This window comes from Perca flavescens, chromosome 12 (assembly GCF_004354835.1).
Source record: "Perca flavescens isolate YP-PL-M2 chromosome 12, PFLA_1.0, whole genome shotgun sequence".
Classification (NCBI taxonomy): domain Eukaryota; kingdom Metazoa; phylum Chordata; class Actinopteri; order Perciformes; family Percidae; genus Perca; species Perca flavescens.
In genome coordinates, this window is record NC_041342.1 from 27,813,977 (window position 1) to 27,831,721 (window position 17,745).

The following is a 17,745-nucleotide window of genomic DNA, read 5'->3' on the forward strand; positions in this document are numbered from 1 at the left end:
TTCGCTACAGACAGTCACTTTAATTGCCTCGGAGGGCTGAGGGAGCGAATGAACAACAATGTTCACTCCAGAGGTGGATATTACCAACAGTGCATTGCAGCTATGCATTTTGTGCAAGAAACTACATCCATGGTTAGTTGGCAGCAATGTACAACCGGAAAAACTCTGGTTTCTGACCGCCAAAGGAGAAGATGAATAAATACATTTCGGCTTTTTAGTAGATAGTTTCATAAGAAAATCTCATTAATAGCTTGATATTTTACTGAAACAAACTTTCTAAATCAGAAACTCATGCAGCCGATTACCAGGTATGCAGGTATTTCTGATGATTTAAAAAAAAATTATAATAATAATAATACATTTTATAAATAATATTTGTGTAGCAGCTTTTATATAAGAAATCCAGCACAAAGTGATTCACAATAAGGAAATTACATGACATAAACAGACATAGAATTAACGTAAAAACAAGGAAAGAATGAACATAATTAATGGAAAATAAAACCCACTTGAAGCAGAAGCGCTAACCCTACAACTGGAGGTCCATCCGAACAGTTTGGGCTGAAAGTGAACAAGGGCGGGTGTGTTCCATTTTAATCCCCTAATTTTTAATCCTCCAAGTGGCCTCCGTGCGGCGTATGCTGTTACGGTTTATCAAGGTCTCAGGGGAAGTGAGCGAGGGGAAGTGGAACTACTAATGAAACGCAGCAGTAGACAAGGTGGTCGTCCTCGTGGGAACTGTGGTACTGCAACACAAATCATTTTAACCATAGACAGCCATATAAAAGAGACATTTGTAAAACTCTCAAACTGTACATTTAAATTATTACTCTCTGTATTATACAATTCTAAAACCAAGGTTTATTTGTGTAAAGCCTTGAGATTGTAAAGTATTGGTCAGGAGATAGACCTGTACATGTAAGCATGGATACCTGGCCAATAGTAGTGTGTGAATGCTATTGAAGGGCGGGTCTTGGCATGGCCATAGTGGGAAAAAAAACATTGCGGCCAGCACGGCCAGGGAAAGAGACACTAATGTGCAATAGACTGCACAAGTACAGTACATGCATTTTCCTGGTTTTTAACATGCCCCTTAAAATCTACTGTACAAAGTGCATCCGTCAGTGTCTATCGTGAACATTGAAACATATCAAACTAAAGAAGGAATACCACAACTCAGGATACTCAGGATACTCATTAAGCGTAGCTAAGTGGTTCTGGGAGCTCCTAATACCACACTGCTTATACTGGATTTTGTGGTACCCAGACAAAAAAGCATACACACCTAAACAGACTTTCAGATTTTTCATTTCATTTTCATTTCCATTACACCCTAACATTTACATCCACTGAGCTTCATACTACAACCTTTTTCTAACTGCATCAGTAGCATCATCTACACCTCCTTATACCTCAACACTTTCCAAAGGACACCCCAGTGGGGACTGATGACCCATTTTTCAAGATGTTACTACTTGTACGAAATAAAATAGATTGAAGCTGCAGCTATGATAAGATAAGATAGAACTTTACTTATCCCGAGGGAAACTGCAGTTACAGTACAACAGGTGGGTTGCATATAAATATGTTTGCACAATATCCAATCTGAACTACAGGTACAGTAAGTGTGTAAGGTTGATTCAGAATGTTCGTGACTATGTCCATGATATTGCACTTAATGTCCCATTATTTCACATTATGTCCCATTATGTCCCGCAAGTCAGAGAATGTAATGATTGTAATCCAAAGGAGACCGTAATCCAGAGAGAAAGACAGCGATGAAATGAACAGAGCAGAAAAGAGCTGAAATGGAGGCTGGAGCTACCTCAGCACCCCATGTCTCTGCTATCCATCTCTCTGCATCAGATAAGATGAGATAAACTTTATTGATCCCCAACTGGGGAAATTCACATTAAGTAGATTAGTTGAAGAGTTTGATTGCCACGGAAAGGAAGGATTTCTTGTTATGCAAAGTGGTGGGTAACAGTCTACTCTTAAAGGTGCTCCTGTGAGCAGCACATCGTGGAAAGGGTGAGAGCCACTAAGACGACGTCTTACGACCAGTGTTAAGCTGCAGGTGGTTCAGCTCACACCACTTAATGGAGGAGTCACAACGCCCCTGGACTCAGCTTCCTTCCCCTTTGGGGATGCAGCCGACACTTTGCGAGTCATCCGAGAACTTCTGCAGGCGGCAGGACTTGGGAGTTGTATTTGGAGTCAGAGGTGTAGAGGGTTAACAGAAATGGTGAAAGGACCCTGTGAGGTTAAATGTGTTCCTATCTTCTCCTTGGCTTGACTTAACTACCAGTGAACAACCCAAACCCATTTTGAGTGCAACTAAAGGCTACTGTATAACACACAAATGGCCCCATTTTTTCGTCTTTGTACCAGCGTACATGCTCTTGCACGCACCACTGCAAACCCCCACAATTAAGCCCTGACTGGTGTCGCGCACCTTGACATTTGTAGCATTGTGGTTTCCAGTCTCACTGGCTCAGTGGCTTGTTGGTCTGTGCCTCCATGGAGCATGAAGTTGGCAAATTGTGAAGACAAGTAGAAATATGAAGCAAGTACAAGACACAAATAATACACAAATGGCATTGTTGAAAGTGTTGACAAACTGGTTTCGTTCACTTCTTGTGTGCTATTTGCAGATTTGTCCACTGCACCTACTATACAGGACGTTGCTAGTGTAGCAGTGCTACAGCATGTACATATCGATGGTTGAAGACGATGTGCACAGATGAAGAGTGCACATAGGCACAAAAGGCATCCAGAGATGACCTCACTAGTGGAATGACTGTGTGTAGTCTTCAGTCTTGCGGCACTCCATGTAATATGGTCACCTTTCCCTGGTTTACTTTCACTTAGTACTTTGTCTTCACTTGTAGTAATAATGGGAAACATTTTCAGAATCCAGTTGTGTTGTGTCCCTTGTTTTGCATTAGCAACATTCCTCACCGCAACTGAGGCGACATGATGTATCACAACGTAGCAGCTACTACAGGTGTACTGAAATAGAAAGAGGAAAACTTAACTCTGTTTGGGGGCTACAGCTCTGTGTGCGTGCATGTCTGCATGTGCTAACTACTCAGTGAGTCATCCTTTGCTGGTGCTGCCTGCGTCATCAGGCCATTTTCATCTTGGACAAAGAGACTAACGCAGAGTAAGAAAGAATTGAGGAAGGCGTCTGCAGTCTGCTGCAGGGCTATTTAAAATACAACCACAGAGGCAATAAAACTGATATCACAACAAGGGGGAAGGAGTTATGTATTGTAAGAAATTATGGCTATTTTTATTAAGAAATAAAATAGCCATTATTATTTATTAAGAAATAAAATAGCCATTAGGGAAGGAGAATATAGAAGATGTAATCATCCACATCCACGTCCCTGGTAGGTATTAGTTCCGAAGCTGCATGCAGACTTTTCATTGTGCATTATGTTGAGTGGCAGTAAGCAACTAGCATCGTCTTTAAGGTGAGATTAAGGATGATGCATATTAAGGATGATTGTGAGGTGTCATAGAGTTGCTACTCTTGATTTTACCTTTGCCAGTGTTCAAAGGGGCCTGAAAATGGTTAAACTATTTTTGTTGGGACTGAATCCATTCCAGTGGTATACCTGAAGCTTCTTCTTAAGCGGGAATATTGAAACCAACGCGGAAGTGCCTAAAACCTGCATTCTATCTCATTTCCAGCATGGGGCAACTCCACTTGTTGCAAAAAGAAGCTTTGTAAGTCGCTAGCTTGTAACTTGCAGTAAAGGCCCAGACACACCGACCAGATGGCCGACCCTCGGCAGAAAAGGCAGTTGGACTGATCAGTCTCCCCGAGTTGGTCAAAAAAGTCCCTCGGAACACACCGAAGAGACGAGACGTAATACGTCTCCATAACAGCAGGCGGCGCTAATCTGTATTGTCGTCCAAAAATGAAAACCGGCAGCTGATTGGACGAACGCGTCACGTGGGTTTGTTTTCTCCGGAAATTCAAAGACAGACTGTCATGGCGGCTCGTTCAGAATACGATCTCTTATTGTACTAAAATAGTTCACCGAAACGTGTTTCTGAAAACATTTTCATAGAAATAGGCCTGGCAGTTGCTGAATCTGTCTTCATTTCAGATCAACAAAGGTCGGTTTAAAAGATTTTCGTCAGATTTTGAGAGACTCTAGTCACGCTCATCCCGCTCCTCATTTTCGGGTTAGCACTCTACCAATCAGATGGCTCATTTGAGTCCGACTGCCGGCAGTGCCCGCCTTCCGATTCAACATGTCAAATCGGCCAAAGTGAAGGCCGACGGCCCCTCGGACGGACGACAGCACGGAACACACAGATTCGATTCCCTGACCTCACCAGACTGTCCTACGGCCGATTATCGGCTTAGTGTGTCTCGGGCTTAAGGGAAAGTTTGCCAATTTTCAACCGCCTGTGTTACTGCTGTACATGCAGATGAACAGCACCAGTACACAGAAGGTCCCCGTTTATCCGCTATTTACTCCGCTACATGACTTGCCTCAGCCAGTTGAAAATGCAAGTTTCCCACTTAAGCGTTTAGCTTAGCACAGCACAGTGTCATTGAAACTATAAACAGCACTGGCTCAGCCGCGTCATCCTCCCCAGCTCCGCCCTCTTGTTCAAATATGGTCACTTCTGGCTCCAAAATACTAAAATAACGACGGACACAATGCAAACTCCTGACATCAACAAGATAGTCCACAAATCGGTGATGTCACTGCTGCTACGTCCGCTATTTTAAATATTTTATATTTTGTTTATGAGCTGGACACGTAAGACCTTGGCTTTTCCAGAGTAGGCGTGCAGGAGGCAGGACCAAATTACGAACAGATACGTACCAAGGCTACGTACTGTATCTGTTCGGAATTTGGTCAACCAAGTCTCTTGCCGTTCCTTGAATTTGTCTGACGATTTTAGCATCAGCCCTTACCGACAGTTTAGACATTTTCATTGGTGTGTTTGTGTATATCACCATTCTTCTTTACACTCGGATGGGTTTAATTCCCGTTTCGTGCCAGCCGCATGATGGAAACAACATCAACACGCCCACTCGATTGCATTGAATTCTCCACGCAATGAGCTGCTCTATTCACACATGGCCTCAATCAGACATTACACAAACTTTGTACCAGGGAGCTGGCATGGTAAAGTGTGTTTAATGTTCGGTCCAACTGATTCAGACATTTGCATTCTCACATACAGCTCTTCTGGCTAAGGTCTGGATAACTTCAGGGTTGCAGTGCATGTGTGAAAGGGTTTTGGGGAAATTTGCTGTAATTTGGGGTTGCCTTTGAAACCTGAGATGACTTTATTTATTTTATTTGCTCATTTATTTACATTGTGTTGTGTTTATCCTTTTCCTCAGTTTTCTGGCTCTTTTTTAGTTGTCTTTGTGATACAACCCTTGCTGCAAAATGAATTACCCTGCTTGTGGACAATGTTGAAAGTCGAAATATCAAAGAGATGGCATTCAGCACATGCCACGCGAGTTATTTTGGTAATCACTTCATATTTAAGTTGACCAATGGGCCAAACCCTCTACATCTTGAGAGTATTGCTTTAAGAAAATCCTGACCAACCCAACCATGCAACATGTACTCAAAAGTTTGTGCTTCAGTCATTTTTCTTAGAAATTGTGGGACTGGCTGCAGGGCGGAACAACAGGCTTATAGGTTTTATGTAGAATAGTCCACTGGCTGAAAGGAAAATCTTTTGTCTCACATATTAGTCGCTTGCAGTTGCTTCTCACAGCATGTGTTAACACAAAATCACTGTCCTGTGTATAGTTCTGCTGCATGTGCTCTGTCTCCCTTCCCTTCCCTGTGCTTGGATCAGTTTTCGTTAATGCTGCTTATGGAAGCGCTCTGTTGTTATTCAGTCAGTATCCTCATCTCTTGATACTTCAGCATTAATTAATGTAAGAATTCACAAAACTTCCCGTTAAGAATCTGTCCGGTGAGCTGCACCCTCTGTTTTGAACCACAATGATTTTGTTGCATAACATCCCAAAACCATTTTTACAGGGCCTTGTGCTGATAAAGCCATCACATAATGCAGATAATCACTGAACTCATGTGTAGGAGGAATCATTTGATTTGAATGACAGAACCTCTTCCATACTTACAGAGCAGGGCTACTCTGTTTCCTGTTAACTCAAGCTGCCAGCTGATCTGCTCTTCTCTGCTGCTCTTGTCTGTCTGCCTATCATACCCTTCTTTCTTTCCTTCTTTTTCGTTTCCCTTCTACCTCCTCACTTTCCTGCTTGTCTGTGTGTCTGCTTGCCTGTCTTTAGGTTCAGATAGTGCACAAAAAGCTGGACTTCAGCCATATCACGTCTCGCTGTGGCTCCAAGGACAATATCAAACATGTCCCTGGAGGTGGCAAAGTAAGTACTGCCGGAGCTAGAGGGAGACTCTGGTCTGGGTGGATGCATATTAGATTTATGCTAATTTAATCTCATTTGATCCGTCTTGCTCAAAATTGTGATCATTTGAAAATCTCCTTTTTTCCCCATAAAAACAAACAGATCTGATCAGTAATTCCTGTTCTTATGTAAAGTTGGCTCAACATGGCTTGATGCATATTAAATATCTTACAGCTGATTGGTTTGTATTTACCCAGAAACATAGTTTTTTTTTTTAAGGAAATAAGAATGAATGCACTGTAATCAGCGCAATTATGGCTCCCTGTGTTTGCCTTTTGGATTGATTTCACTCAAAGTGAACTGACCACAGGTCCTTCTGCCCATCCCTCCAGATGTTGTTCCCATCTGCTCCAAACACCTGCTGCACTATCATATACCAGCTCTGGGCTGCCCTCACAACCACAATCACCACTTTGCTGTCTCAGATCAATTAAACGAAATGCAGAAGGTGTACTGGAAATGGCTCATGTCCAAGAAGTGACATCAGATAAAGCTATAGGCTGGACCGTTCACACATATTACAATATTAATTAAATGTAGTTTTGATACCTAAGAACCTGGAATCTCATATAACAAATACATAGGGTTAATTTCCTTATGGACCCTGAAATGTAGCCCTGGGTCCTTTTACCAATTTAGTAGTCGCTGTTAAGTTCAGACAGTTGAAATGCAGATTGCAGAAGATTACATATTAATACGACATGATCTTATTATAAACATTCTTCTTTAAATCTAATTTGATCATGTAATTATGTTTTGTTATGCTAAAATATAAATCCCCCGTGATTGGTCCCACCAATACCTCTCAACTCTTTGCACTAATATTCCCTTGCAGATGTTTATTTTTTTATTTCTACTTTGTCTTGTCGATTTTTTTTCTCCATTTTTCCAATTACAGTAGGTGCACTATACATTTTTATTTTACATGTACATGTTAAACAATATTACATTGTTGTTTAACATATGTACAACACATGTATAAGTAAATATTAGGAGAGTACTCAGCATACCTGGTTAAAGTAGGTTAACATACACACAAGCAGTGTATATTTGCTCCATACTGTGTGTGGAACACTGTTCTTTTGTAAGGCATGTTCCACATAAAGTAAGCAAATACAAACCAATACAATCCAATTAGGTACTGTATTAATACCACAGTACAAGGGCACTATAACACTATGTCATGGGTGTGTACTGCAGTAGGCTTAATTGCACCAATATGCCAACTCTTTGTATTTACTGAAGTCCCTGGTGTTTCCTCAGTCTAAAATGACATCATGAATATTAAAATTAGCTGTTAAGAATTTGAATATTTGTTGTGCGTGTCAAGGGAGAGCAGCCTCTAATGAGGGAGAGCTCTAATGCCAACCAGGCGATCATAACTAATCATGATTTGTTTGCAAATAACATTTTAACAGCACTGAGGGTCACAGTCTGCTGACTGTTTGTCTTCCTGTCTGTCATCAAATATGTAAATATGATTGATTTCGTCACACGCTGTGACCAGGTCGCAGGTCACCGGCTTTTAAAATCGATCAGTGCCAGCTGCCGTCAGATTACTGTTATATGTGATACTGAACACATGCTCTCATGATGTGGCGATGGTCTAATAACTGCCTTCTCATATCCTCCAATTATAGTCTGTCCTAGATTTAAATGCACAAATGGAACATCATTTACCAGCCTACCAAAACAAAATAACAACAAAACAGGTCAAAGTAGGGAATGAAGCATGGGTAGGTAGTCCAGCATTTGCTGTGTTGTATCTATTCTCCCACGTAGACCTTTGTATTGTATCCTCTCTATAAATCCAACCAGGTGCATGATCATGGATGACAGTGATTTTGTAAACTGGATATGGAGTGGGCACTGAAGTATGGCTGCATTGTACTGGATGTGGCGTCTTTATGAGTTAGTATAAAGAGGCTACATTATGATCTCATCTCTTCCCCAGTTCCAGATCATGCATAAGAAGGTTGATCTGAGCAAGGTGACGTCCAAATGTGGCTCAAAGGACAACATCAAATATAAGCCAGGTGGGACTTAATACTTGTTTGTTTTATAACTTTATTTTAAACTATTGTATTAGGGCACCGGTCTCATACTTACCTTCTTCTTTTTTTTCACCTCAGGTGGAGGTGATGTGAAGATTGAGACCCATAAGCAAAACATTAAGACTAAGTCTAAGATTGGATCCATGGACAACGTGGGGCCGGGCAACGGACAGACCAATGGACACAAGGTCAAACTTGAACATAGTCACAGTTAACTTCTCTAGTTCTGCTGACTCACTGTGCTTTTACAGGCAGACGCCACAAGATGGTGTGGTAACATGAGATAGTACACTATAATAAAACGTAGTGTTCATTGTGTGTGTGTGTGTGCGTGTGTGCGTGTGTGCGTGTGTGTGTGTGTGTGTGCGTGCGTGCGTGCGTGCCTGCCTGCCTGCCCTTGTGTGTCTATATTTGGCTACAGGAGGAGAAAACGGAGAAGACATCTTCACCCCCGAGTGGCGCTCCGACAACTGGATCAGCAGGTGTTGCTAAGGCAACAGCACCAGGAGGTGTTGCTAAGGAGAATGGGGTGAAGGAGCCCACACCTACTCCTTTCGGGGGAGACGGACTGAGGGAGCATAGCATAGACAAACGCATCACTGAGACAAGTGGGTATAAACACACGCAGTATCAGCGCTATCAGCAAAAAAGCCCCCACCCTCCCAACTCTTCAGATACCGAGGGTTGCTCTTGCTACGGCCCCTTGTACACCGCTTCAGCATAATCCTAAATTTACGTTTTGCTAAGATCTGATTGGACAATCCAAAAGCTGTTCAGGGGTTTAGCAAACGGTCATTTACAGTACAAAAACAATTGACAATAAATAGATATTGCGTGTGCATGGCTGTTTGTGTATACCTGCGCTCTGCTACGTGTCTGATGGAGTGGGGTGGTTTAAAAATAGCAGACACGTAGCTGCTAAATGAAATTGTGAAGAGACCTACAAACTAAGGATTAGCCGGTCTTAGTGGATAAATTCATCCCTGGCACTGCAGCTGGCCTCCAGACACCCTGAGTCAGAGGCACACAGATCTAATTGATGGATGGCTGTAGTGCTAATACAATACAAAAACAGAATGCTTTTATAATGTGGCCTATAATTCATATGAGCCTGCCCCAGACAGTAAAATCACAGGCCACTTGGCTGGTAAAATGAAATCTCTGGAAATCTTCTCTTTCTTTCTCGTCTCAGTAACACTTTCCTCACCCTCTTTTTTTTTTTTTTTTGTTCGTTCACTTGCTCGTTTCTTAAACCACTTTCTTCCCCTCAACAGATTGAGTCCCAGTGACCTGTAGATTTTGGTGGGACACGCATGGCACTCGCCGACCTGCCAATCAACCGAACAACCAACCTACCACGGCGCAGTCACCTCCCTTTGGCCCCGCCCTTCATCTCGCCCCACCGCAGCACCGAATCGACCGATCGCCTCTCAGTGTTTCTCTGGGGTCTGCCTGCCGGCTTCCTGCTACCAACCCTGACCTTTAACCTCTCAACGGTTAAACCTTTGGCCCTGCCTACCACAGAGAACAGCACCTGCTGTTTGTCTGTGTTTCTGTGTGCGGAGTTCCACCAGCTTCTCGACTGATAAAATTCCCTTGTAAACACTAATTTAGAGGACTTCAACCTCAAACCCCAAATTGAACAACTCCAACGCAATAAACCCTCTATTGTAGTCAATGCTGTATGGAAGTTTACTGAGCATAGCCAGTTTTTTAATATTTTACACATATAAGTGTAATTAGTTTTAACACGTGTTCTTATAGTGCAAACACCCTGCCTCAGAGCTTAGTCTAATCTATGGTCCCTCCTACAGGCCTTCACAATTCAAAACCACTCAAATCTTGCTAGCAGGCCTATGCTAATGCTACTATTTTCCCCACCTCCATTCCCAGTCCTTGTCCACCCAGCCCCAGACCACACTAACCAGCCGAGAGCCTGCTGCCAGTCAGCAGCAGGGCAAAGTCTGCTTTAAATCAACACGTTCCAGCCTCCCAGCCAGCCAGCAATTATTTCCGTATCTCCAGCACTGCACGTTGTCACGTTATAGGTACTTCTACAGCTCACTCATCAAACATTATCTCCCATTACATCTCTCGGTATCGTTGCACCAGTTTGTCTCACCCAAATGTATTACAATAATGCTTCTTTATCTCTGGACTTTATCATGATGCTCACCATTAGCAGTGATCGGTGCAGAGGACAGGGGCTTACCTAGAGGAGAGAGGATGCATTTGGAGACGTTTGGAAATAGATCTAAAGAATGGAAATAGATCTAAAGATAATGTTCAGAGTCAGTGCTGAAGCGTTTAGGATGTCAGGCAGTTCCTGTGTTAAGAAAAGATGCATTCATCAACAGTACAGGCTATAACAAAGCAGATGACTTTTACCACAATTAGAAACATCACTTAATGATGTGATGAGTGCATGATAGAAAGGTAGGCGTAAAGTGATGGCGGAGCTCTGTGGCTTCTCTGGGTAGCCTTGCCTCAAAAAGGATTTGGCACTGAGCACTGAACAGGTATTTGATCGTGAAGCCAAATAAGATCACAGTATTGAACCTTGAAGAGTGATTACAAATTCAAGCTAAAGGAGTGATCTTGAACAGAAGTATTTTTTAACCCTTTATGATAAGTGAAGTTAAACTTTTAGCTGCTGCACCTTTTTAGGCGTTAATGCACAGTACACTGTATGTAGCACTTCTCTAATTGTGGACAGTGTGAACAACCATGTCACAGGCTGCTGGGTAAAGACCCGGTCACGCCAGCACTTGAAATGGCGAGATTTTATGGCAAAAAAAACAAATTACTACAATGGAATTGATAGGATAAGTGATCTTGCTCATGCGGTGAAAGTGAAACCGTGCAAAATATTCACATCATTGTATTTGTTGACCCCCACTAGATGGTGGTCTTTGTTTGAAGAAAAAGGCTCAAGGAATGGTAATTCTGTGCGCTTTCAACCCTTCGTTGAACAGAGAGCGCCATCTAGTGGGCTCAGAAAATAGAGAAAATGGTCCATGAAGCTAGCCATCACTAGTAAACGGCACAGTAAAGAGTAAATGGGGGATCTGTTGTGAGAGCTGTTGGGACTGACTAGACTAGGATGTTCTCTGCTTGCCAGAGTCTTACTGTCTTACAGCTATATTTGTTTTACAACTTGCCCTGTTATTAGTCCCCTACGTCACCAAGCTGCTAGGACCACATGATTCGGGAAGACGAATGAATTTCACCATGTCATATTCTGGTGTGATCGGGCCTTAATTCACTAACACAATATTCTTTCATTTGGATTCACATTAGCTTCCACAAAGTTGTTCCCTCACTGTCTAATCGCTTGATCCCAAACCGTATCGTTCCGTCCTGAGCTGTGTCTAGCGTTGTACAGTTCACATGTGGCTATAAGAGACAGACAGACGGACTGCGCCTTCTGTCTCTCGCGCATGTGGTACGTCCTGGTCGTGTAACAGAGCCGCACCCTCTTTTAAGTCCTCCCACTAGCTGGTGCGTCTTAGAATCCGCTCTGTGAGACCTGCTAACTTTCTTCACACACAAACTCACTTGCACATAAGCACATATATATATACAGGAAAGCACACACATGCTTGTTGGTGTGCATGCATGCACACACACACACACACACACACTAACACACACATACACAGGAATCGGCACATAAACACGTACAATATAATACACACAAATCCGCATCCTAAAATAAAAACGGTATGCTATTCATAGAAGCATTTGTCTGTTAATAAAACCAACTCTTTATTGTATTTTGGTGGTCTATGCTGATATTGTTAAAACAATGATGCGCTGTGTCGGTGTGTTGTTCCTATCATAGTCATTGTCTTTTTTTTTTTTTTTTTTTTTTTATCATAGGTTCACCTCATCCCGCCTCCTTTTCGTCTGTTTCCTCGTTCTGTGTTTCGCTCCGACTCTCTGACAGCAATACAGTGATCTTAGTTGAGAACGCATCCTGTCACGTGCGCCTACACGTGACAGAGACAGAGAACGACCACAGAAGTTGACAGGTAGTTAAGAGAGTTCACTTGCAGGAAGAAGTGTCAATCAAAGGGAATAATGCTACATTCATGGCAAGTCTGAAGTTGGCATTTTCTTTGCAACTTTTTTTTAGTTAATTTACAAGAGACTGTTCTGTAGATTGAACCTGCTAAGAGCTACTACCAAGCCACCGCAGATGATCAAGATGATCATGTTTCTAATTATCTAGTGTGTCTAGCACATATTTTACTTCTAAATAAAAACCTGTGTAGTGTAAATAGATGGAAGTAACTAGATTTTTTTTTTTTTTTTTTTTACTTTTGTTGAGCTTTCTCTTGTTAATTGTTTTGTATAGTATATTACTGGATATACAAAAAAATATTAACATTCTCAAAGGTAAAAAAATTATTATTTCACTACACTGGACAGCAGGAACTGTCCGGCTCCAAAATGTCATGAATGCAGCAGTATTTCAGCAAGGAAGAAGCAAGAAAGGCCTGCAAATACTGTCATTGGGACCATCCAGTTTTCTTTCTAGTGAAACAAATCTGTACTTGTAAAATAGAGATCCACAAGTAAAGGTTTTTTTTCCCATTAAAATGGTCATAGTACATTCAGACACAAAGAAAATCTAAATCAATGGTTGATGAGGAAAATTACGTAAATTTATAAGGAACATTAGTTTTTGTCTTATTGATCTTGTGTGGAGAAAAGACGCAACTCTCCAGCCTGTTTGCATTATTTTAGGAAAAGCATTGTGTCTTACCAGAAAAATGAGCATAGAAGCATCTATCTTAATGGAGAAGTCCCCATCTACTCCCTGTAATTCTATGCATTATGCAATTAACGCTGGGATGGTCTCTGCTAAAACTATGAAGGATTAGTGACGTGTTTGTGGGGTGTTGCCGTAGTTGTCAGATGTGTGAAGTGTTACTACTGCATCCATCCTGTAGAGAGCGCTGCTTAGCCTCTAGAACACTGATAGTCTGGCTCTGAGACTTAACTAAGACTTAAGGCTGACTGAGAAACCTTACATCACCATTAGAGAAGCTTTAGTCGAGTTACATACTGTTCTCATTTAAACTACTTTTGATGGTTACACTATATTACTGTATCTGGAACACTAAATATGATCAAAATCATATTAATTATGTACAGTTCCCCTTAAAACTTAAAAGTCTTGTGCACTTTGAACACAGTCTTGTTCATTTCTTGATGCATTGAAGTGATGTATAAGTTGCTTCACTGTAAACTGGTAAAACATTGTCAGCTGTGTACTGTAAATGTGTGCTTTTGGGAGCATAACAGTCTTGGTAGTTAGATAAAGTTATGATAATCAAAGAAAAAGTGATCAAATAGTCAACAATAAAGACTAGGCATCTAAAAGCACTATTTAAGCATATTTAATATTGTACTGTCCCTCCAAATCATTCCCATGAGTTGCCCATAAGTAAACAAAAGATACATGCGATATGTGTGGATCATATGTGAAAGCGAAGATGTGAATTCTTCTTTGGGAATAGAGGGACAAAGGGATGAAAGCACTTTGATAGGTGTAGACATTGGTTTGTGCATATAACAGAGGAACAAGTTGTAGTCTTAAGCTTAGTGTAAGGGTGTGTTACCATATGACGGGATGACCTGATGTTGTGTATCTTGATGGCACATGGGTACCCCTTTATCTTGGTCAGCTTAGTGGATTTTAGTGGAGCTTTGGTCATCGGTGTTGTGCTATTGTATTGGCTATGATGGTTTAACACTCACCTCTCCAGTCTGCCCTCTTGTCGTTCCTGTCAACAGTCACTGCTTATTACTTTCTGACCAAGCTACAAACGCATATTTCCCGAGTGGGCAGGTGACAGTTTATAGTCAGTCAAAGTAAAGGATAAGTAAGGACAAATAGTTGTGCATAAATGACAAAGATGCGTTTGAGGTCATTTAGAAGCAGCGACAGCATTAGAACGTCTACTTTTTAACAAAACAAAATGTCCTGCTAATCTTAACCCAACTCTTTTACAACCAAATTTAAGGGATCCTTATGAAAATCTTTTGTTTATTTACAAAATCAGCCACATTTATACATCATTACCAAATTCACCATTCAGATGTTCAGTAAGAAGACCAATGGGCCACCTTATCCCTTAAAGTTAAGGTTTACATTATCATTGAGGACATGATTAGGTTTAAGACTAGATTCAAACTTTTAGTACTCAGTAGTAACCAGTATGGTTATTTGTGGAATAAAGTTAACATTGCAACTTTGCAGCTTGGGCAATATGTAATAACCAAAGTGACTCTGATGTTTGTTCACAACTGTTTGAATCCCCAGTTATAGCGCTTGAACACCACCCTTCCACTAGTATCTCACGCTGTCCCTTGTATATAGTTTCCACCATGTTTTTATCACTCCAGAACTAACTCTAATTAATTAAAATGAAACAAAAAAAAGAAAGAAAAAAAATTGTACTTCTTAACAGGATGTTGTGGATGTTGACAGATGAGCTTTCACGTTCATAAACCTGTTACCATTGAGGTTAATAATGGTATTATTATAAGATTGAAAGCAAAGGAAAGGGAAAGTGTACTTCTTTTGTTTTTCAGAATCTGCCTTTTTTCCGCCAAGAAAAGGGCTGCTGAAGTTTCAAGAATGTTTTTAAACTGTATTAAAGATGCAAGATTATGAATACATGTATGAGGTTTGTCTCTGTTCTGTTTTGGAAGATAGATCACATATGGAAACACTATTTACCCGATTCAAATTGATGAGGAAGAAGGGAGGCAGTGTGTGTCGTGTTTGGTATGGTCTGATGGATGACTGAACACGCATTACAGACAGGACAAGAAAACAAAATAACACACTTTGGAATCGGTCGGCAAACTTTAGTTCATTAAACAATGTGGTTGGTTTCCACTTTGATTTAAAATGCACTACTGTACACGGAACACCTGACACACACTGGTCAGCCCTTTCTCTCGCCGACCGCCACCCCCCTCCTGTTAGACTAGCCAGACTTTTGGCATGTGGTAGAATGTAATGTTCTTTATTAGACAGCTCCTCTATAGACACCTTGACATACCTACCAACACGGGAGTGAATTAAGGGATGTCTTGTACAAAATTATCTTCTCAATGTCGACAACAAAGGCAAAACAATTAAAGAACATTTTGGACAAATTTGCACAATTAAAAACATAGGGCGAAGCAATGATTGCTGAGCTCAAACATTAAGGTTGAACTTGAACTGTCTTTCGAAGACAGTCTGCCAATTGCCTGAAATATAACTGGGAAAAGGTTATCAAAAATAAAAGAGAGTGTTGGTAGATATGCACCCGGAGCCCATAGCTGTGTCTTTCACCTACAGAGGCTTTTCAACATCAAAGTACTGAAAAGTAGCTTTCTCTACATTACCACATACAGTATGCAGCCACTACCAGATGGTAGGGCAGTAAAAACAAATATTCCTACAGTTTCTTTTTTTTATCAAGAGCACAAACTAGAACTCTGTACTGCTTCATAAACAATAAATTGGTTTAATTTATTAGACCGGCTTTGTTGATAGGATGTTCATACGGTTTTACCTACTGTATTTTTCGTCAGGGGTAATAGCTATATGTTCAAATCGGTCCTTACAAATTGACAGGAAACAGGCAAAAAGAATGCACTTTTCAGTACCGTGAAGTAGATCCACTGTAGCGTGTGCTGCATCATTCTGTAGGGCACAACACCATAGCAAGAGCATGCAGAAGACAACAAACAAACTGCTGGTTGTTAGAGGCATCTGTCCTATTAGATAGAGCTCATCTCCCCCCTTCAATTCTGAATATTTGGTATGAAAGAGATGTTCATTGTGATTCATTGTTAACCAGTGATGTGAATATTATAATCATGAAATAAAAAGATGAGCAAAAGATCAGGCGGTGTCACAGTTGTGTCATTTCTTCTACATTCATTTACATCAAACACATTTACTAATGTAGTGTCATTTATTTATCTTGATCTAACAAGATGGTTTACCCTTTTAACAGGCCCGAATTATCCATAAGGGCACTTGGGCTAGTGCCCAGGGGCACCAACCATTCACAACCAGTGGGGGGGCACGACATGACACAAGCTTTAACAATATTTTCCATAAATTGTTATATTATTCACTTGAAATTGTTGAAAGACCATACATTATTCGTTTATGAACACTAATTTCACAATAATAATAATAATAAATTATAAATAAATCAATATTACATGACCACTATCACTCACCTCCCCAGTCTGTCAGAGTTGAGTTGGTCCACAGGTATGCGCAAATGTATCATTTGGGGGATGGGTTGGGGGGTTAACAATAATCAAAAGTTGTCAGTTTAACCCCCCCAAAAATGTTATCATAATGATGAATGTAAAATATTAACTGTTATAAAAAAATAAGTGATTGGCTTTCTTGATTCAATGTAATTGGCAAGCAAAGAATATTTTTTATTTTTATAAATTTTAATTTGTGCTAAAGAAAAAAAAGTAATTCAGTTTGTTACGTGGTGCTAATGGTAGCCATACACCAGTGTTATAACAAGTACTTAAAAGTAGGAGTAGCCTACCACAATGTAGAAATATATTGTTACAAGTTAACATAATGCATTTGAGATTTTTTTTTGTATATGTACAAAAGTAATAGCATCAAAAAACTTAAAGTAAAAACACAAAAACACTACAAAATACTCATTGTGCAGAATGGCTGATTTCAGATAATGTATATTATATTATTGAATTATATTTAAATATTGTGTAGGTTACATCACTCTATTATTACTTTATATAGGCCTAGCCTACTGCTGGGCGGGTAACCTGTGAATTTCCCCTGGGCATCAATTAAATATTATAAATCGTAGCCTACAATAATATGATAATCATGATATAATTTATTTGTTGGTTGTTGACCATGACAGTGCATCATATTGGTATAATCAGTTAACAAAGGCTGACCTGATATAAACTTATATAAATTTGTGTTTGTTAGATTATTTCTCTGTGGTAACAATGCTTTTTGGCAATAAATCTTATACCGTTGGAAAGCCTGTTTAGTTCCCTTAAATGGTGCCCCATTTGTAAGGAACATGCATTTGTGGGATGAGCAGCAGCGCTGAGTATGTGGGTTGCGCCCATGAAAAATTTGCCAAATCTTCTCTGCCAATGCCAAACAGCTTATTCTGCCATTGACTCGTTTGGTTTGGTTTGGTTTGGTGTGACTCGTTGTTTTCA

General features: G+C 40.6%; 1 protein-coding gene across 1 annotated transcript in view; it reads left to right on the forward strand.

Moving 5' to 3' along the window:
- Positions 1–11,532, forward strand: part of map4l (microtubule associated protein 4 like) — a 101,577-nt gene extending 90,045 nt beyond the window's left edge. The window contains exons 12-15 of the mRNA XM_028594104.1: positions 8,394–8,475; positions 8,572–8,681; positions 8,915–9,101; positions 9,768–11,532. Of these exons, the coding sequence (XP_028449905.1) occupies positions 8,394–8,475; positions 8,572–8,681; positions 8,915–9,101; positions 9,768–9,772 (384 nt within the window). The 3' untranslated portion in view covers positions 9,773–11,532. The remainder of the gene's footprint in view (positions 1–8,393; positions 8,476–8,571; positions 8,682–8,914; positions 9,102–9,767) is intronic.
- The last annotated feature ends 6,213 nt before the right edge of the window (positions 11,533–17,745 follow it).